Source organism: Oncorhynchus mykiss, chromosome 3 (genome assembly GCF_013265735.2).
Source record: "Oncorhynchus mykiss isolate Arlee chromosome 3, USDA_OmykA_1.1, whole genome shotgun sequence".
Taxonomy (NCBI): domain Eukaryota; kingdom Metazoa; phylum Chordata; class Actinopteri; order Salmoniformes; family Salmonidae; genus Oncorhynchus; species Oncorhynchus mykiss.
Genome location: NC_048567.1, coordinates 30,260,561 through 30,281,860, shown reverse-complemented (window position 1 = coordinate 30,281,860; position 21,300 = coordinate 30,260,561). Strand labels below are relative to the sequence as shown.

At 42.4% G+C, this 21,300-nt stretch overlaps 1 protein-coding gene across 2 annotated transcripts; it reads right to left on the bottom strand.

Moving 5' to 3' along the window:
- Positions 1-288: 288 nt before the first annotated feature.
- Positions 289-20,758, bottom strand: LOC110504010 (protein lin-28 homolog A-like). Of its 2 annotated transcripts, none has more exons than XM_021582784.2 (4): positions 20,458-20,758; positions 19,092-19,264; positions 8,528-8,712; positions 289-4,775 (listed from the first exon to the last, which is right to left on the bottom strand). In XM_021582784.2, the coding sequence occupies exons 1-4, from the start codon at positions 20,465-20,467 to the stop codon at positions 4,556-4,558; spliced, it is 588 nt and encodes a 195-aa protein (XP_021438459.2). In that variant the 5' UTR covers positions 20,468-20,758; the 3' UTR covers positions 289-4,555. The 2 variants fall into 2 exon arrangements, with proteins under 2 accessions (XP_021438459.2, XP_036829689.1); XM_036973794.1 differs by lacking the exon at positions 20,458-20,758 and adding an exon at positions 20,057-20,208.
- Positions 20,759-21,300: the final 542 nt, after the last annotated feature.

Here is a 21,300-nt window from a genome sequence, read left to right as displayed (position 1 = left end):
GGAAAGCGTTATTGAACAGCTTTTGTGAAAGGAAAAAATGCAATCTGTGGTCAGAAAGAGAGAAAGTAGTATTCAACATCTAGCGAGAGCGCTAAATGGACCAGAAATAATTGGTCTCATCGCACGGCTCCAGCTGCTCTCTGCTCACAGAGCATAAACAAGAGTAGACTGCCCCTGCCTCTGGCGGATGAATGCGGAACAGTTTCCGACCATTTAATGCAAATTATAAGTATGAGCAGCATTGTGCATATTGTTGCATTGGGAGAAAAAACTACACCAGGAAACACATTAAATATTGTCAGATGTTTTTTATTAACTAGTAGGAAAATTGTATCTTCACAAATCATTAAACTGTTAGTCACAGTTTTTTTGGAATGCATGCATTACACCATTTAACGAAATGAGGAAGTGAATCCAACCAATCATCCCAGTATCCTGAGGTGCTTGAGATACCTGAGCATAAGATTATATGGTTCAGGAGCCAAAGGTTTATGGCAGTAAACATTGATACATTCCTCAGTATAACAAATGCACATTCTTTGGAAATGACAGGCAACATCCCCCATAGATACCACACAACTGCATCAAATGGCCCATGATCACAAATTATGTAATAGCACAAAAAGCATAAACATGACACAAGAGTCACTTGTGTATGCAGTAGCCTATATGTTTTTCTGTGGTTTCCACGTAACCCTGAGGACATAATAATATACTCAGTCCTTTGTCTTTTAAGATAAATCTAACCCATCTAACAATCAACAATCAAATCACAATGTGACAACAACACATCAATGGGGAGTCAAAATAGGTTGAGGTAAAACAGTTTTGCTCAAACACACATGGCTCAAAAACAACTTTAGCTGTGCCATACAAGATACCAATTTAGCAAATATAGTTATTGAGGTACAACAGCTTTGTTTACGTTATATTCATTCAGTTTGGCACTTGCTTATTTCTACTAGTCCAGAACAGTGAAACAGTGTTATGATCTAAGCAATGTCCTCTGCAGAAATGAGTAATATTACTTTTCATCAGTCCACAGTGGAGAATTTGAGAGATAGTAGAGTTGTTTCACATTGTGAAACAACTCTGATGTAATTTAACCATCAGAGGGCTTTTACTAACCAGAGATGAGCAAAATGCATGTGAGTTGTGCGTCTCTTTGTTAATGGGAAGGGTTTAGGTCATCAGTGGCAATCAGGCTTTCCCTTCATTGACATTCATACGGCAACATTTTCTAATCCCGGCAAGTACACATGTTCATTTAAAAAAACTTGAATCTTATTATACACATGAGTTCTATGTGCGATATAGTCCCCCACATGACTGAATCAATGGACATGTGCTTTCAACACATTTCTTTGCATGACAAAATCCTGAGTTAAAACATGTATCACTTCCTTAAACCTGTACGACTTGGGAAATAATATATCCCATCACCCAATAACAACAATCTGGGCAATCCACCTATTGAGACGAGACAACCCCAATATGTCTAATACTACTAACCCAATCCTTTAATTTGGTAACAATATTCTCATAAACTCCCCATCAACAACGATTATAGAGGGAAAAAATACAATAATAGAGGAATAGTATAGGCCTGTCATGACATATTATTATGTAGGGCAAAATAATAGAGAACATCAGCAGATGTGGTATTAGATATGTTGACAAAGTATAAGTATTTAATATAGTGTGTAATAACTCATATCGTCTCACGTGTCAAAACATTTGAAGACTAGTTTTAAGGACACGCTATGAATTTGTTTTATTCTTCATGATTGACTGCCATTTTAAACCATTTTGTGCGGATTAGAGAAAAATAGTTTTACTGTTATGCCGAGACATTCAAAACTGGACCCAGAGGTCCTCTACCGTTTTCTTGTCATGCACTTTGATTTGGCACCAGAACGAACACGCCCTTGTCTTTCACTGCACACATACAACTAATATAGACAAACATTGCACCCCAATCCCGTCCCTCCCCAACCCTCCTCCATCCAAGCCTTCGAAAAAAAATCTGAAGTATTCCCTGAGTTGTCAGATTTGTGATTCCTGAGAGACGAGCCTGAGTGGAGGTTATGTATACGTTTCGTTCACCACCTACATACCATACCATACGTATCTTGTATGGTATCAAAATATAAAATATGGAACACATATTCATAAGATTAAACTGAATAGAATAGAATACAACAATGCATCTCCTACATGATTAGTGCAAGAGTGACATTTGCATTGGTTTTGGCATAGATAAAAAGAGAAGATTCACAACACTGGAACGCTAATTGTGTGTAGCAGTAAATCATACAAGGCAAAGTAAAGAGAACAACAGAGTTATTAAAGGGGTCATTCTAAACTTTGTGAGATGTTTTTAGACAACAAAAGTAGTCTTATGTCAAGATGAATCCACATCCTATGCCATTGGTGGTGTAGATCCAGCTATATGCCTCAACTCCAAATTAATGGAAAAGATAAGCACTGCAATTCCATTTTGGATTATGGCATGGCTGGATACAAAACTAGCCTGGGACATGGATTTATCTCAACAGGAGACCCCTTTGAGGTATCTGACAAACTTAGATTTGAGGTGTTTCCTTGAATAAGATAAAGGCAGACACGAATGGCTAAGATATCTGATGTCTAGTATGTCTAGTATGGGATGGAAAACCCACCACAGTTAACCTGGTCCTAGATCTGTTTTTGTTTGGCGTAACAATGACCATAGGAGTTGGCAAGACAGCACAAACAGAGCTGGGACCAGGCAATCACGGAGTGACCTTAACCTGAATATGAGGAGAAGCTGCAGCGCAATTTAGATACAAATAAATAACAAGGACTATTTTTAAAAGGCTTCATAATAATTCTAAATATATATTAATTGGATGTTAGAGGTCTGTCTTTCAGCTTCTCCTGTAAAACGGGAGTAAAGGCTGATTGGCTTAGCTAGTTCTACATGCACCTCCATGCAGGGCTGGGTCGATTTTCATTAGTGCACGCCGTAGCAGAAACGATTCGCAAAAAAACGAAAACAAGCGTTTCTTATTGGACAAAATCTGGTAGTCCCTCCCTGTTTCAGTCCATTTTCTTCCGTTTGGTGCCTTGTGAATACGACTGTGGTGTTCCTGTGTAGTCCTCACAAGCAGCTTTGGAGGCAATGTCTTAAATAAGTACCTAGTAATTGACGACAGTGAATAAAAATGTGTTGCTCCCGCTTTTACTCTTGAAAAAATGTGTTCTCAAAGGGGTTCTTTGTGGTGGGAAAGGGTTCTACATGCAGCCTTTTTCATTCGAAGTACCCTTATGGTTCTAAGCAGCACCTTTTTTTCTAAGACAGTAGACAAAGCCTGATGCTGCTGCTGCTTCGACTGTCAAGTATAACCAGGACAAGTATGATTATGTAGATTTATGAATCAACCTCAGTAATCCGTTAAAATCTTGCATCTGATTTCTACATGATAAATTACTTATGTTTGATACATTTCACAGGTATTGGTGTGATTACTGGAGTCAGTGATTAAATTCCAAATACTGATGAGCAGAGGATGATGAAGTTGATTATAGAGATGTAAGATCTTAATTTAAGGCAGTTTGCTACTGCAGGAAAATAAATCTACAGCAACAGGAAATGTGAATTATCATGTGGATTATAATGAATGGATTGATTGAAGGATTGATACATATTTCTTTAGGGAAAATCAAGTCTTGACATTTTCAAGTGGAAATCACAAACTTTAGAAGTCTTGGATACACTACAAGTTGCATTTCCTAGTGTGCGGGAAAATTCTCAGCAACAAAAAGAGTGATCAAATTAAGATCCTACACCTGTAGGGTTCTCGAGTATGGTTGTAATGTAGCAGCAGCAGATCAGACATGAAACAGAAATGACGCAACCACAACAACAACCGAAAGCTGGCCATAAATGCCATACTTTTTGTTTTGACATTCATTTGTCCCCAGGACATCTGCATGGTCACCAACAATATTGGTAGCCGCCAATACATTGCCTATGTATTGGTTCGGATGTGCCCGCCCATTACCACCCATTGCAGAGGTGTAGTGTCACAACTCTGTCTTCGTCGGATATAGTGGGGTGTAACAATCAGGAAAGTCAAGAAGTTGTAAGACAGCAAAAGTGTTTAGCTATCTACTTGACACTGTGATTTTAAGCTTCCTGGTGAGTTTAGTATAGTAGCATACTAGTGTGAGTGGCATGGTTTCTCATGATCTTCTCAGTGAAAAATAAACAACTTTCTATTCTATAAAGACATCAAAATAATATGTGATGTGCCATAACTTATTACAAATTTAAACCCCTCAATAGCGGTTCCATACATTTTTACAAATATTTCCTGAGTGCTATAATAATACAGCTGTATTTGTGAGAGTTATACCACAAAATATTAAATTCAGCAACATTCTTTCTTCATGATCGTTTTGTTTACAAAAACCTGAGGTAGTTCCAAAAGCGTCTTATACAGTTGAAAGGAAACTTAGCGGCCATCTATCCAGTAAAGCTTCCCCAAGCTTCCTTCCTGCGTCTCCTCGTTCAATCGGAGCTCACGGGGGGAGGGGCCGAGTGGCCGTGTTCCTCCTCGTCCCCTTTCAAGGAGGAGGGCTTTCCCTGAGAACGTGGCGAGGACTGCTGTGCTTTGATTGGGCAGTTGGCGACCATGTGGGAAATGCTCTGGCAGAAATGGCACTTCTTGGGCTGGGGCGGCAACTTGCACTCCTTGGCATGGTGGTCCAGGCCTCCGCAGTTGTAGCACCTAAAAAACAAGACAAAGTGCGCGTTTGAGCTTGAAGACACTGCACAGAATCATGATCTACAAATCCCCTCTCAAATAACTACTTGTTATGTGATGAGGATTAGCGATTCTGCACCTTGCCTTGCTCAAACGGATCCCCTGAACCAGGCTGATAAATGTAGGACTGGGCCATATGTATCAAGCGTTTCAGAGTAGGGGTGCTGATTTAGGATCAGCCTTTATATCACAATGAATAGGATTGTATGGATGTATGGACAGTGAGGCCCTGATCCTACAGATGTAGGATCTTATTTTGATCACCTGGTTGCAGGAGAACTTTCCAGCGACGCAAAAAACTTGTAGTGTATTTGAGGTATAAAAAGGCTTCTGAAGTTCGTCATTTCCACTTTTCTTATTGCTGCAGGATTATTTTCCTGCTTTAGCAAACTGGCTCAAATTAAGATCCTACATTTGATAGAAGTGTTGGGCCAGTAACCGAAAAGTTGGTGGATCGAATCCCCGAGCCAACAAGGTAAAAATCTGCCATTCTGCCTCTGAACAAGGCAGTTAACCCCCAACAACAACTGCTCCCTGGGTACCGATGACGTGGATATCGATGGCAGCCCCCCCGCACCTCTTTGATTCAGAAGGGTTGAGTTAAATGCGTTCGACACATTTCAGTAGAATGCATTCAGTTGTACAACTGACTGACCTTCCCTACATGTGGCCCCTGATCTCGTATTGAGTGAGACGCGCTGTCACCTGCAATCCACAAGAGGGCAGCATATGCCAGTTAGGCTAGTGCTGCAGCAGAGCAAACCAAGAAATCTGGCCAGTTCCATGCTGTGGCCTATTTATTTATTTTATTTAATCTTTATTTAACTAGGCAAGTCAGTTTAGAACAAATTCTTATTTACAATGACGGCCTAACCCGGACGACTCTGTGCCAATTGTGAGCCGATCTATGCGACTCCCAATCACGTCTGTTTATGTTACAGCCTGGAATCAAACCAGGGTCTGTAGTGACGCCTCTAGCACTGCATATGACCAACCTTTTTTATGAGAATAGGATGATTAAAAGTGGGTTAAAAAGTGCAAATGATCTTTGTTCGACCTCATGTGCAAATGCAAATTGAATACAGGATGTACGCTATTTATAAAAGCATGTTTTCTCTGTATGTTTCAGTAGGCTATTTGTTACTTTGAATGGCCTCCCATCTACACATTAACCACCCTTTTCATTCTTTATCCACAGTACTTTGCTGCAATGAGGTCTTTTTTAGCTACATCAATTATATTCCTTCTCCATAGAACGTACACAGAGTATCACAGTCCATGCAGAAGGGTTAGGGTCAATGGTAGCCATAAGAGTAGCCTTCCTTTGATAGCTTCAGTTTTAACCGGACCTATAAAATAGCCACGCGTCCAGGGGCGGCTGACAGATGGGGAGTGAGGCTGTCACCGCTGCTGTGCCACTGAGGAGCTATTGAAGACCTCCTTCCCCCAATGATGCAGATGAGGCTTGGTCAGGGGAGGCTCAGGGGGGTCAGTTGCTTGTACTTGTACCACATTTACTTGTACCACTGGCCGTTGGACTGGTGTCAAGGTGTACCAACACAGAAGCTCTGGCCTGGCCCAACTGTCTCAACATCGATCAGGGAGCGCGAGCAGGAAAAGGGAAATGGTCCTTTGTCTAAACAGCTGCAGCAATGATCTCCCAACTCTAACCCCCGCAACCCCAACCCCCTACATTTTAGTCATACACGGTTGCCATGGTTACCGTGACCTCTAACCCCCTCCTGGGCTCCTACATCTGTTATCAATTAAATGGACAGGGTTTTTTTCCCTCCCTGCATCATATTTACCTACTAAAGGCGTCAGCATGCTTCAGTTCGGATGCCAACTAGCCGATGTCGGCTTGGCGAACCAAACGCGTGTGATGGCATACTCCCTTTAAATACCTTCACTTGAAGAAAAAAAAAGTCGCAATAGTACTGTTTGTTCATTTTGAGTCGCCGTAGCCAGTACACTTCCTCAAAATAGTCTGAATGAATCTAAGATAATGCAAGAAATCTGTCATTAATTTTGACGTTTTTGCAGAGGAGATCTTAGTCACGCAATTTTACATCTAACTAAGATGTTTGGTGCAGTATTTCTCAATAACAAAATGTGCATGAAAACGAGTCGTCTCTCGTTGAATGACAACAAAAGCTTTACTGATGAACCCTTATTGTTGACCAATCACCAACGAAGGGGCGTAGACTTCGGCTACCGACTTCAGCTTGTCTCAAGAAAACATTTTGTGTGGCCGAACAACTGAAAAAGCCCTTACCGAAGTCCAAAATGAACAAAAACATCACAAAATGTCATCATAATATATGCACAAACTGATCCAAACTGTTTCAGCACGGAAGAATGTGGACACCTTAAGGTGGAATCAGAAAATAAATTGTGGCTGACTATGGCCATATTAGAGTCCAGTTAACACACATTAGAAACAGGGCCCTCTGTTTCTAATCCCATGCAAACACCGCCACCTAATAAAAAATATTGAATATGCCATTGACAAAAATATTTTATTATCTTAGACCTATGTACTGACTAATGTTCAAGACATACTATAAAACAGTTGATCTTATTCTCCATTGAAAATGTTGGAGCTGGCCCCATATGATTCCTCTTATAAGGACCAGCATAGTCTGGGGAGAGTGAATCGTGCGCCACAGGCCTCCCAGGACTCTTTGAGGTCGTAACCATCTCCATTCTCACCCTGACTACACTCTGGGCATAATCACAACTGACAGGAGGCCACATTGATACCCCTCTCTAACCCATCACAATATCCACAACGGACAAAGGACCCACAATGTTGGCCCGCCTCTCACTTTTACTTTACTTTATGGTGAGAAAAAGCGAAGGGATTTGTGGATTTTAAAAGGAATGGATTATGCAAGTAGTGGGGTACGGGACCTTTTTCATGCAAAAGGGTTCTTCGGAACCTTCTCAATGGAAAAAAGGCTTCTAGAAGGGTTCTTTATGGATAAAATGGTTCTACCAAGAACCATTAAGAGCTATTTTAAAGGGACAAGCCCAAATAACTCTTATTTTTGCAGATTGGTTATTATAACTAACATGAGTAATATTTCACATTTTACTACTTCTAAACTGTAATTGCAGGATAATTATAATCCACATCTAAAGTGATTCAGAAACATTCATGTTACCAGTTCAGGTTACCACCACAAAAACACATTTTGTGGAAGAGGTTTGGAAAAGGTTTTTCAAGAGAGAACCTCTGGGTGTAAATCCACCAGGGATGTCCAGAATTAAACAGCTATTGATCCAGGTCACACGCCAAGCCTGCCTGTGTGACCCTAACCACAGCCAGGGGTGGGGGTCAAGGAAAAGAAGAACAGGACAGAACAGGATAAAACACCCTTTTGCAGCATATCCAAAATGGATGGACTATTGCAGATGTGAGATCCAACCACGATAAAGAAAATACTTTGGCCCACCATCTTTGAGTATGTTAGACCCCTACTATGGTGTACATAGTGGTATGTGTGTGAGATGAATAAGTACATTGTTGCTTATCTGATAAGGCATTTTCTGTCCATTTTCATTTTGTGAACCACCTCTTTTTCACCTAACATTTGTGTTATATAACTTTTCTGAATATTTGCAGGAATTACTTTCTGTTTCAGTGTATACAATTTAGTGTTTTCCTTGTCCCCATTCGATGTACAGAGTGGGAATACAAGGCAGGCACTTACCTATCTCCCTTGGAGTGCCGTTTCTGGACGCTCTTGCCTTTGGGTCTCTTCTCGCTGCCCACACAGTGTGTGCCCTCTGGCCCAGTGACTCTCTGGGACTCCAGGCCTTTGGCTGACTTCTTGAAGGTGAACTCGACCGCCTCGCCCTCCTTCAAGCTGCGGAAGCCCTCCATGTGCAGCTTACTCTGGAGGGGAGAGAAATACAGTAGAAGGAAACATCAGAATACTATTAGAAGTTTCACCTTCATTCCCGTGCCCCTTTCCAAATTCATCTCCGAGTAGGAGTGCTGATCGAGGATCAGCTCCCGCTCTCCATATCATTCTAGTCATTATGATCTAAAAGGAAAGGCGTATCCTTTAATAGCACTCCTAATTTGAGACTCTTGTGAATATGACCCCGTAACCTTTTAGAGGTCATATCAAACATCCCATTTTGAACATAGAGATGGACTTTCCAAGGGGCATTTCAAACATATCTTGGAGGGTTGTTTAGTCGTTACACATCCTTACGAGCAGATCTTAAGTCCAGCTGCATGATATGCTCCAAATCAATGACGACGCAATCACAAAGACCTTGCAGCATCAGCTAACAAATCAACTAATAGTCGGCCAAGGGAGACGCTGAGGAGTGACCCTCTGTGAACACTATGCTATCTTCAAACTTTTCTAACAGAGATAGGCGCTATCTGGCATCTGTCCTAAGTCTCCTGGCTGTTGATCATTCTGTCTCGCCTCATAAATAAACAACAACTACAAAGCCTCTTATTGTCAGACGAACTATTTGTCCTCCCTCCCTAGTCTGCACTGGTCTGTTGCCCAACACTGGCCACAGTGGCCTGTGAGTCTCCTGTGTTTGAGTGGTAAACCTGATGTGATAACCTTCACCCATCCCCCTCTGCCAAAGGACCTGCATTCCGCACTACAATGTCCCCTACCCCCCAACCTCTCTTCCCAACTACATCACAAAGAACCACTAACACACTAACCACCACTGCAGGATTCTTGCTGGGAGGGTTGGGGGTGGGGTAGGGGGGTGTTCAGGGAAACATTCCTTGGAGAGTTGTCTGGCAGAGAGACACGCAGATAAGTTGAGAATCAACACATCGTCACTCCAAATGATAGGTACCTACATGCTTTGAGTTAATAATCGATTGATTGTTTTACTCAAATGTGACACATTAAGCATGGAATCAATATCAACTCAAATCCTGAAAGCATTCAACAGCCCAAGAGTAAGGACACAATCAACACCATGATCCTTAGATTAACGCTAAAGACTATGCTAACATCAAACCAGGTTCGTGTTCATAAGGGCACACAGCGTTTGAAACGTTATGAAGCGCAAAACTAAAATAGTCCCATCCTGTTTTATTGGTGCCAAATGAATACGACCCAGTACTTTAAGATACAGTATCCTACAGATTTCGGATCCCATTCTGCTGCCTTCACCTCAGTTGACCCAGGCAGCGCTGTTCAGCAGAGAGACGTTCAGCCATGAGATAAAAAAACAGCCTTGGAGGAGGGGAAAATGAGGGAGGGAGGAAAGGGGAGGCTATGAAAAAGGGGAATGGGCTGTGCATTAAGGGGTATAATGCCAGAGGCAGCCTGGGTAAAACAAGAACCCTCCAAAAGAGCTGTTGGATTGGTGGTATGGTATATCTGCAACCAGGCAGCAGATATCATTGATTTTGATATGATTAGCAATGAAACCTGGTGTTTCCTATCAGAAGTTTCAACTGACCTTTGAGAATTTCACCATAAGAGGGTGATCAATATTTAGCTGCGAACAGAACTCCACAAGTGTAGAGCCAAAAACCCCAATATTTCTCTCATGCTCAGGTCAGTGTCAGGACAGGACTGATGGCTATGCCACCTCATTTAGGTATTTCTTAGGCACCAAGTGCCATTTGTCTGAGTTCATGGACTCAATTTAGGAGAGGAAAGACATCAGCCATGCTCACCACAGAGGATTTCCTCTCCAGAACTGTCAATGGCTGCCATTGTCAGGCTGGGATGATCTTATATTATTTGAGGCAATCTTAATAAGGGTATATTTACAAGACTAGGGGGTGAATTCCCAGACCCAGATTTAGTCTAGCCCTTGACATAAAAAGCCAGCTCAATCCATTGAAAATGCCTTTTAGTCCAGGACTAGGACTAATCTGTGAATGGGAAACGGCCACAATCTGATTTCTTTGACAGCCTTCTCTGCATATTGCTTCAAATATCAACAACGACGTGTGTGTAACTGTGCAGTTGCTTTGAGGGGAAGGTTTAAACGGTTACAATTAGGCTAGCTTGAAAATAAAAGCATAAAAAAATCATGTGTAATTTTAACCAGGACACTAATTCAAATACAAGCCACATGGCCGACAAACAACTGCATCTATTGTGTAATGAAAACTAGCAATGCAATAGCATCTGTAGGAGGAGAATTACAGTAAAGTGAACAGTTCCTTAATACTGTAACGGTCACTGATGAGCAAATGCGGTGAAGTTACAAGCAGATCTGGGACACACAATGGGTCCTCCATAACTCCATTTGGGTGACAGAAGTGCCCCCTTGAAAAGCTGCTCCATTGTGAGTTGGCCCCAGTGACTGTTAACCCACTTCCCATCACACGTGTGACCTCCCCTGCTCCACAGGAGTGGGTAGGTTAATCCATACACACCCCCAACACAGAGAACATACCATGTGGAACGAGAAAGGAGACTCCTAGTATGGCCTTAAACCCTACCAAACTGGTGAAGTGTATTGGAGGGCGATATGAAGCTCTACTGTAGGCTATGTCCATACTAGCTTGAATAAAACAGAGTGGGGTAGATGAATGAAGACATACGATGAGAGAGAGAGAGCTGACAATGGGAAGGGATTGCTGCTAGGACAAAGAGGGGCTGATGGGCTCGGTCACGGCCGAGAGGAGCATGCTTCATTGGGATTCGTGGTCTTATTGTTCACCTGCACACAAAGGCCAGCAGGCTCCAGGAGTTCATGTTCTCTACCTGACACGCAGAGACTCATTTCAGGGCCAAAGCCCCATTGCCATAATACACCGTAGCCATAACTCCCATCCGTCCATCATGAATGAACATTGGACACACATGTTCTCGCCTTCCTAACAATGGCTAGCAAGGTTGGGGTCACTACCATTTAAATTCAAGAAGTTAACTGTCATTCCAATTCTGAATTTTTCAATCATTGAGTTTGCTTCCTGAATTCAAATTAAATGTAATTGACCTGAACCCTGATGGCTAGGGGAGGAAATCAGTGGAGAAGTCACCACTCAAGATGTCAAAGGACAGGGTTCAGGAGGCCATTGTCCCAGTTACATCGTTAACAGATACTGTTCACTTATTGAAACATAATCTTTAAAAGGCTTGGAATCTAGAGTGGCAGCACCAGAAGAGAGATGTCCGCATTCTGGGAAGAATGAAATAAGTATTTAGTCATACAAATTACTTACTGAGAAATAGATTTATATTAAAGGAAGGTTTTAATAAGGAAGACATCATTCATTTGGGGCGTGATTGTAGTCCTGGCCATTTCAACAGGTTTAAAGTTCAAATAGCTGAAATAAATGGTCTAAAAAGCAGCGGTTCTGAAAGTAATGGCTCAGATACACCAATACCGTTTGCTGGAGTACTCCACACTTCTGAACGTAATTTGCGAAGCGAGCGTGCACTGATTTTACATGTAGAATCGGATGAAAAATGGTGTCGGTCAGAGGTCTACAGTTGGTGGTTCCTAAAACACTGCGTGCTAAACGTTCGGCAGACAAAAGATGGATCCACTTTCGGTGCAATGTGTGTGAGGCTTAGGGCTCTACACAGTCTTATGTATTAAAAATTAAAAACAGAAATAACTTATTTGCATAAATATTCAGACCGTTTGCTATGAGACTCGAAATTGAGCTCAGGTGCATCCTGTTTCCATTAATCATCCCTGAGATGTTTCGACAACTTGATATGAGTCCACCTGTAAATTCAATTAACTGGACATTATTTGGAAAGGCACACACCTGTCTATTTTTTATTTTTTTTATTTTACCTTCATTTAACTAGGCAAGTCAGTTAAGAACAAATTCTTATTTTCAATGACGGCCTAGGAACAGTGGGTTAACTGCCAGAACAACAGATTTCTCCCTTGTCCACTCTGGGATTCGATCTTGCAACCTTTTGGTTACTCTGGCTAAAACCACTAGGCTACCTGCCGCCCCACTAAATAAGGTCTCACAGTTGACAGTGCATGTTAGAGCAGTAGATCTGGGGAAGGGTACCAAAAAATGTCTGCAGCATTGAAAGTCCCCAAGAACACATTGGCCTCCGCCATTCTTAAATGGAAGAAGTTTGGAACCACCAAGACTCTTCCTAGAGCTGCCCCCCCGGCCAAACTGAGCAATTAGGGGAGAAGAGTCTTGGTCGAGGAGGTGACCAAGAACCCGATGGTCCCTCTGACAGAGCTCAACAGTTCCTCTGTGGAGAACTTTCCAGAAGGACAACCATCTCTGCAGCACTCCACCAATCAGGCCTTTATGGTAGAGTGGCCATAGGGAAGCCACTTCTCAATAAAAGGCACATAATAGCCCACTTGGGACCTGGCCAAAAGGCACCTAAAGACTCTCAGACCATCAGAAATATGATTCTCTGGTCTGATAAAACCAAGCCTGAATGCCAAGAGTCACGCCTGGAGGAAACCTAGCACCATCCCTACGGCGAAGCATGGTGGTGGCAGCATCATGCTGTGGGGATGTTTTTCAGCCGCAGGGACTGGGAGACTAGTCAGGATTGAGGGAAAGATGAACGGAGCAAGGTACAGAGAGATCATTGCTGAAAACCTGCTCCAAAGCGCTCAGGACCTCAGAGTGGGGCAACAATTAACCTTCCAACAGGACAGCGACCCTAAGCACACAGCCAAGACAACGCATGGGTGGCTTCTGAAATATCACATTTGCATAAGTATTCAGACCCTTTACTCAGTACATTGTTGAAGCACCTTTGGGAGCGATTACAGCCTTGAGTCTTCTTGGGTATGTCTGTGAATGTCCTTGAGTGGCCCAGCCAGAGCCTGGATTTGAACCCAAATTAAAATCTCAGAAGAGACCTGAAAATAGCTGTGCAGCGATGCTCCCCATCCAACCTGACAGAGCTTTAGAGGATCTGCAGAGCAGAATGGGAAAAACTCCCCAAATACAGGTGTGCCAAGCTTGTAATGTCATACCCAAGAAGACTCAAGGCTGTAATCGCTCCCAAAGGTGCAATGTACTGAGTAAAGGGTCTGAATACTTATGCAAATGTGATATTTCAGTTTCTTATTTGCAATACATTTTCTAAAAAGCTGTTTTTGCTTTGTCATTATGGGGTATTGTGTGCAGATTGATGAGGGGGAAAAGCAATTGAATCAATTTTAGAATAAGGCTGTAACGTAACAAAATGTGGAAAATGTCAAAGGGTCTGAATTCTTTCCGAATGCACTGTAGAATCACAGTATGTAGAGAACGCCGCAAACGGACCTCCTTCAGCTCCGTTTGGGTAGACTGTGTAGACCCCTTTAAGGCGCATTTATTCCTGGCTATCTTAACACATCAAATGAACACTTGCCTAGTTAAATAAAGGTTCAATAAAGTAAATAAATAACAGATTAGTTAAAAAAGCTTATTTCTCTCAAATTTTGTTCACAAAATTGCTTAAATCCCTGTTAGTGAGCATTTCTCCATTCTCCTCACACCTGACAGGTGTGGCATATCAAGAAGCAGATTAAACAGCATGATCATTACACAAGTGCACCTTGTGTGGGGACAATAAAAGGCCACTCTAAAAGCCGCCTCCAATGTCAATTTAGATAATCCGTCCAACCTGCCTTCACAACCGCAGACCAGGTGTAAACATGCCAGCCAATGACCTCCACATCCGGCTTCTTCGCCTGCGGGATTGTCTAAGACCAGCCACCTGGACAGTTGGTGAAACTGTGTGTTTGCACAACTGAAGAACTTCCGCACAAACTGTCAGAAATCATCTCAGGGAAGCTCATCTGCATTCTATTCGTCCTCACCAGGGTCTTGACCTGACTGCCGGTTGGCGTCGTAACCGACTTCAGTGGGCAAATGCTCACCTCCGATGGCCACTGGCACACTGGAAAAGTACACTCTTCACAGATGAATGTCGGTTTCAACAGTACCGGGCAGAAGGCAGACAGCGTGTGTGGTGTCATGTGGGCAAGCGGTTTGCTGATGTCAGCGTTGTGAACAGAGTGCTCCATGGTGACTTTGGGGTTATAGTAAACCTCAATTCTCCCTCCCCCCTTCACCATTAACATAGACTTGGCAGAGAGGATTCAGGAGCACGGAGGCTTTAATCACTTAGATTTCAGGAATCTGAAGTGAATGAACAGCTAAAGTGGACTTCTCTCAATGAGATGCCAAGCCTTTATCTTCTCAGCTAGAAGGGCCTCACTCACATGGAAACTAGGAGGGAAAAGGGTGCCCCCCCTTCACTATTGGTCAGGATGGGTTAACCTGGGTAGTTTCCCAATTCACTCATGGGACCTGGACACCATGAGGATGATAAGACACTGATCATTTTTGAGAGCTTCAAATTCGTGATGTGAAGTGGGTAAATTGCATCTGACTGATCTACAAATAATGAGTAGTTATCATTGATGCAAAGTAATTTGTTGATTAGTCAGTCTGCAAGTTCCTGCAATGTCGAACAAGCCCATTGCCTCATAGGTAGGCCCGTGGTCTTCACTTAGAATAAATCACCATGCAATGAACTTTCAAGTGTCAAGACAAAAACACAGTTAAAAGGAAAAATCTGTATTTTAGATGGCTGCTCACCTTAAAACTAGCCTATTTGCCAAAAGAAATTGTAAAAACACATCAAACTTCAGATAACTTCAGCCATCACTAGCAAAACATCAACGTAAGTGAATGAGGCATGCATTGCCTGTGTACAAAAGTGACTAAGTCACTTTTAAAGCTGCACTTTGCAGAAATTGCGACGCCGATTGCTGATTGCTAAAATTCGAATAGTTGCCTAATTTCAGTTTATGTGACAAAACAAACACGTGCAGTGCATTTGGAAAGTATACAGACCACTTGACTTTTTCCACATTTTGTTACGTTACAGCCTTATTCTAAAATGGACTAGAACCTTCTCCCCCTCATCAATCTACACACAATACCCCATTTAGATATTTTTGCAAATTTATTGAAAATAAAAACTGAAATATCACATTTACATAAGTATTCAGACCCTTTACTCAGTACTTTGTTGAAGCACCTTTGGCAGCAATTACAGCCCAGAGTCTTCTTGGGTAGGATGTTATAAGCTTGGCACAGCTGTATTTTGGGGAGTTTTTCCCATTCTTCTCTGCAGATCCTCCCAGATATTTTCAGGTCTCTGCAGAGATTTTTGATCGGGTTTAAGTCCAGGCTCTGGATGGGCCACTCAAGGACATTCAGAAACTTGCCCCGAAGGCACTCCTGCATTGTCTCGGCTGTGTGCTTAGGGTCGTTGTCCTGTTGGAAGGTGAACCTTCGCCCCAGCCTGAAGTCCTGAGAGCTCAGGAGCAGGTTTTCATCTTTCCCTCGATTCTGTCTCCCAGTCCATGCGGCTAAAACACATCCCCAAAGCATGATGCTGCCAGCCATTCTTCACTGTAGGGATCGTGATAGGTTTCCTCCGGATGTGACTCTTGGCATTCAGGCCAAAGAGTTCAATCTTTCATCAGACCACAGAATCTTGTTTCTCCTGGTCTGAGAGTCCTTTAGGTGCCTTTTGGCAAACTCCAAGCGGGCTGTCATGTGCCTTTTACTGAGGAGTGGCTTCTGTCTGGCCACTCTACCATACAGGCCTGATTGGTGGAATGCTGCAGAGATGGTTGTCCTTCTGGAAGGTTTCCCCATCTGCACAGAGGAACTCTGGAGCTCTGTCAGAGTGACCCTCAGGTTCTTGGTCATCTCCCTGACCAAGGCCCTTCTCCCTTGATTGCTCAGTTTGGCCGGGCGGCCACCTCTAGGAAGAGTTGGTGGTTCCAAACTTCTTCCATTTAAGAATGATGAAGGCCACTGTGTTCTTGGGGACCTTCAATGCTGCAGACATTTTTTGGTACCCTTCCCCGTACAATTCCTTCAACCTCATGGCTTGGTTTTTGCTCTGACATGCACTGTCAAATGTGGGACCTTATATAGAAAGGTGTGTGCCTTTCCAAATCATGTCCAATCAATTTAATTTACCAATCAAGTTGTAGAAACATCTCAAGGATGATCAATGGAAACAGGATGGAGCTCAACTGAGTCTCATAGCAAAGGGTCTGAATACTTATGTAAATATATTATTTCTGTTTTTTTTAAATCTTTTTTAATCTTTTTTTTTTTGCTTTGTCATTATTGGTTATTGTGTGTAGATTGATTAGAAAATGTGTTTATTTAATCCATTTTAGAATAAGGCTATCACGTAACAAAATGTGGAAAAAGTCGAAGGGTGTGAATACTTACCGAGTGCACTGTATAGTGTAGAGAATTATTGTACCATCTAATCCGCTGTGAAATGTATTTTCCATAACCCAAAATATTGTATTTTCAGCTGTTTGTAGCTGAAAGTAAACGATGCAAAAACAAAACTTAAGAATGGGAAGCATAGAAATTGTGTACATAGAAATTGTGTACATAGAAATTGTGTACATAGAAATTGCACTTCTTAGACTTTAATTTGTTTTGTTTTTTTTTACCCCTCCTTTTCTCCCCAATTTCATGGTATCCAATTGTTTTTAGTAGCTACTATCTTGTCTCATCACTACAACTCCCGTATGGGCTTGGGAGAGACAAAGGTTGAAAGCGATAAGTCCTCCGATACACAACCCAACCAAGCCGCACTGCTTCTTAACACAGCGTGCATCCAACCCGGAAGCCAGCCGCATCAATGTGTCGGAGGAAACACTGTGCACCTGGCAACCTTGGTTAGCGCGCACTGCGCCCGGCCCGCCACAGCAGTCGCTGGTGCGCGATGAGACAAGGATAGCCCTACCGGCCAACCGCTCCCGGACGACGCTAGGCCAATTGTGTGTCGCCCCACGGACCTCCCGGTCCCGGGTATGACAGAGACTGGGCGCGAACCCAGAGTCTCTGGTGGCACAGCTGGCGCTGCAGTACACTGCGCCACCCGGAAAGCCCCCAGACTTGCTTTTAATGAGAATGACAGATCTTCTATTGCTATATGCACTATGCCACTGCCTACTTTATTTGTTCATTTAGCAAACAAGACAGCTCATAATACAGTGCCTTTATCAGCCAATAGGATCCCGAGAGGCGCAGTGGTCTAAGGCACTGCATCTCAGTGCTAGAGGCGTCACTGTGGGGGGAATGCCCACATGCAGGAACGGCCCGAAATGCGGGCTGCAGTTGCACACTATTGGAAATTGTTTACACCCCTGATAAAGAGGAACAATAATGACTGTATAAAATAAATAATTCAAATACTGAGATATATTGTATGTACATGCATTTTTTTACATTTATATTATTTCATAATAATACAATTGCTCAGAGAAAGAAAGGTAGGGGTCAAAATGACTCTTGAATGAATTGTGAATAATGATGAGTGAGCAAGTTACAGAGGGTCAAATATCATAACCCCAAGACATGATAACCTCTCACCATTACCAATAACAGGGGAGGTTAGAATGTCTTGGGGGTATGATCTTTGACCCTCTGGAACACAACCACAATGAACTGCAAATGAATCCAACAAGTTTGTAAAGTCACAAGCTTGATGTAGTTATTGGGTGCTAGGGATATGGGACCAAATATTAATATTTTGATTATAATATTTATAAGAATCTCTAGGGGTGTCAATTATTTGGACCCCCCAAAATATGACTTTATTTATACTTTATTTAACTAGGCAAGTAAAATTATTATTTACAATGAAGGCCTACACCTGCCAAACCCAGAAGACGCTAGGCGACGCAATTGTGCAACCCCCCTGTGGTACTCCCAATCGCGGCTGGTTGTGATACAGCCTGGATTTGAACGAGTGTTTGTAGTGATTGATGCCTCTAGCACTGAGATGCCTCTAGCACTGAGATGCAGTGCCTTAAACCACTGGGCCACTCAGCTTCGTTCTTTCCTTGTTTTTCCTCAGCATTCATAAACCTTAGTTAGAAAACGGGGAGAAATCGTTGCAAAACTGATCGATATGTTACGATTTTATTTATGAAATCACCCAAACCAATTTGATCAATAACCAATAATATATATTTCTCTGAGCAATTGTATTAGTACAAAGTAATACAATTTATATTTGTTTTATTGCATACAACATAGCCTAGTATTTGAATTATTTATTTTATTCAGTCATTATTGCTCATCTTTATCAAGGGTGTCCATGATTTTGGACCCCACTGTACATGACCACGAGGTCACATGGTAAGCCAGCAAAGCGTGTTCGTTTGAGATGGAAAACTGCCTGAATATGTTATTCTGTGTCAATGTATAGTGGGCCACCATTCACCACATATTTGGTGTGGGAATTAGACGGTAATGCAGTTCATTTTAAAACCTCTTACCTGATGGACGAACACATCGACCGGAGACTCGAGCGGGACCCCCTCTCGGTTGGTCATGGACAAAAACCCAAAGCCCATGCGCACGTTAAACCATTTACATACGCCGACACCGTGGAAAGATTCCGAATCCTCCTCGGTACTTGGTCCTTCATCCTCTTCGGTCTTGCAGACTCCTGTAATTTAGAACAATATGTTAAACAATGTTCGTTTTACTATTTACCAGAACACTAAGAGAGGAGTGTGCGCGTAAAATTGCCATTCAGCTTTGTTCTTTCCCTGTTTTTCCTCACGCATTCATAACCATTGGGTAGAAAACGGGGAGAAATCGTTGCAAAACCGATCGAATAACCAATCATATCCATAGGCCTAAATATAGACCTATAATTTCAATACATAAACAACAATATTGTAAGGGTCCGTAATAACAATAAACTAGAATTCTATCTATGGCTAGAATAATTTGTTATTCTCCCATCTTATATTTCAATCTTTCACACGTAGGACCTATATATTTCACACTCATAGTGAGTATATATTAAGTGTACTAGTATGTGAGGAAACAACACAGGCCGACACGAAACGAATGACGAAACCTAGTATATCACTAAATGGCTGGCCAATGTTGAACTGAATTATATGGGCCTCTTGTTAGCTGCGTTTGTGCGACAGAAAAAAGTTACGTTGTGAAAATAAAACCAATCAATTTGCATTTACAAGACTACATTTGAAAATTCGTGTACAAAAATTAAATTTACATTTATAAAGAGCCTACTTTGTCAACAACACGAGAACTTGAGTCTGGTTTGCCTATTGCGAACAAAATAACGCATGTTTTGGTATTGACTAGGCAATTTAAAAAGGAAAATAGTTACACAATTTTTAATTCGTAAGCTGGTATTCATTCTGTATCTCTTTAGAGACAGAGCCTACACTAAACACAATATATCGTCAGATTTTTACTCAACCTGGGAATTCCTGGTTAGAAACAGAACCCATCTTGCCAATTCACGCCTTGAGTCAAAGGAAGCACCCAAGTTAATGTTGGCTATCCTTTTCCCCTTTCGAGCAGCGTAATGCCCACGGTTTCCCACTTTCATGCCAAATGCGCAGAAAAGCAAAAGCTTAACTTCGGTGGGAAAGTGGGAGGGCGAAATAAACAAAAGGGTCTGGCAACTTATCGCCCCAAACAATGAGGGGTGGGAGTCACAAGGAAGAATTTGTATAATAATTACCCAAGATCTAGAAGACAATGCAAGGTAACCCAGTCCCCTAAACCTCTTCATCTATGGCCAACAGAGACTCCTTGGCTCTATAGCATCAAACCAAATAACCAAGCAAAGTGTTTTAGTCCAAATTATTGGCCTACCTTCTGCCATGTTCGGTCCAGCTTGTCTTTAGTCTATATCAGTCCCTGTCCCCCCTGTGTTTTTGCCTGGACGTGTCGGGCCCCGCTCCGCGTTGGATCACGTCTTTATCCCTCCCCTGGTCAGTTTCCACTCTTGGTCAATATAGAAAGGACCAGGGAGCATCTTCTTCCTACCATCAACCAACCCCAACCCTCTCGGTCTGCTCCACGTGATTCCCAATTAGCCTACATGATTAATTGCACGTTCTTGATGTTGGAGGGCCTCACATATGTCGTGTGACCAATCACAATTCAGAGAGACCACCGCGCAGTTGCTTATGCAGAGAGACCACCGCACACCACACCACTGCTTATCACCGCGCTAGCTCTGAGCCCCCACCCCCTGAGCCCTTACCCCATCTCTCTCTGTCCTGGGTGCGTATTTAGTGGCCAGCGACCCCACACAGCCTAATAAAATACAACGCAAATGGTCAGAGGCAACTGCAAACCCACCAGACAACATTACACCCGAACATGGCCCATATATGGGAGATGTTGAGTTTCAAATGTATAAATCAAATGTGTGCGTAACATATGTTTAATAAATATCCCTTAAACAATATAGGATATAATAGGCTATTCAAAACAACTCCATGTTATAACTAGGCCTATTTTTATTTCGAAATTGGGTGACGAGATTAGGTGTAACGTGATTGGGTTCATGTTGAATACTCGATGTATTCCATCGCAATCAGTCGCAATGTTGCTGACGGATGCAAAAAGTTGTTTTGGAGAGGTAAGTAACCAGTTGTGGTTCATTTGAGGTGACGCGTGGGAGGGGGATGGGACTGGATGGACACGAAG

Excerpts from the sequence above, each read along its gene's own strand:
- LOC110504010 (XM_036973794.1), bottom strand. The coding sequence starts at position 20,087 with ATGGGTTCTGTTTCTAACCAGGAATTCCCAG. Across the intron at positions 19,265-20,056 it reads TTCTAACCAGGAATTCCCAG|GAGTCTGCAAGACCGAAGAG; the intron begins GTTGAGTAAAAA and ends TCTAAATTACAG. Across the intron at positions 4,776-8,527 it reads CGGCACTCCAAGGGAGATAG|GTGCTACAACTGCGGAGGCC; the intron begins GTAAGTGCCTGC and ends CTTGTTTTTTAG.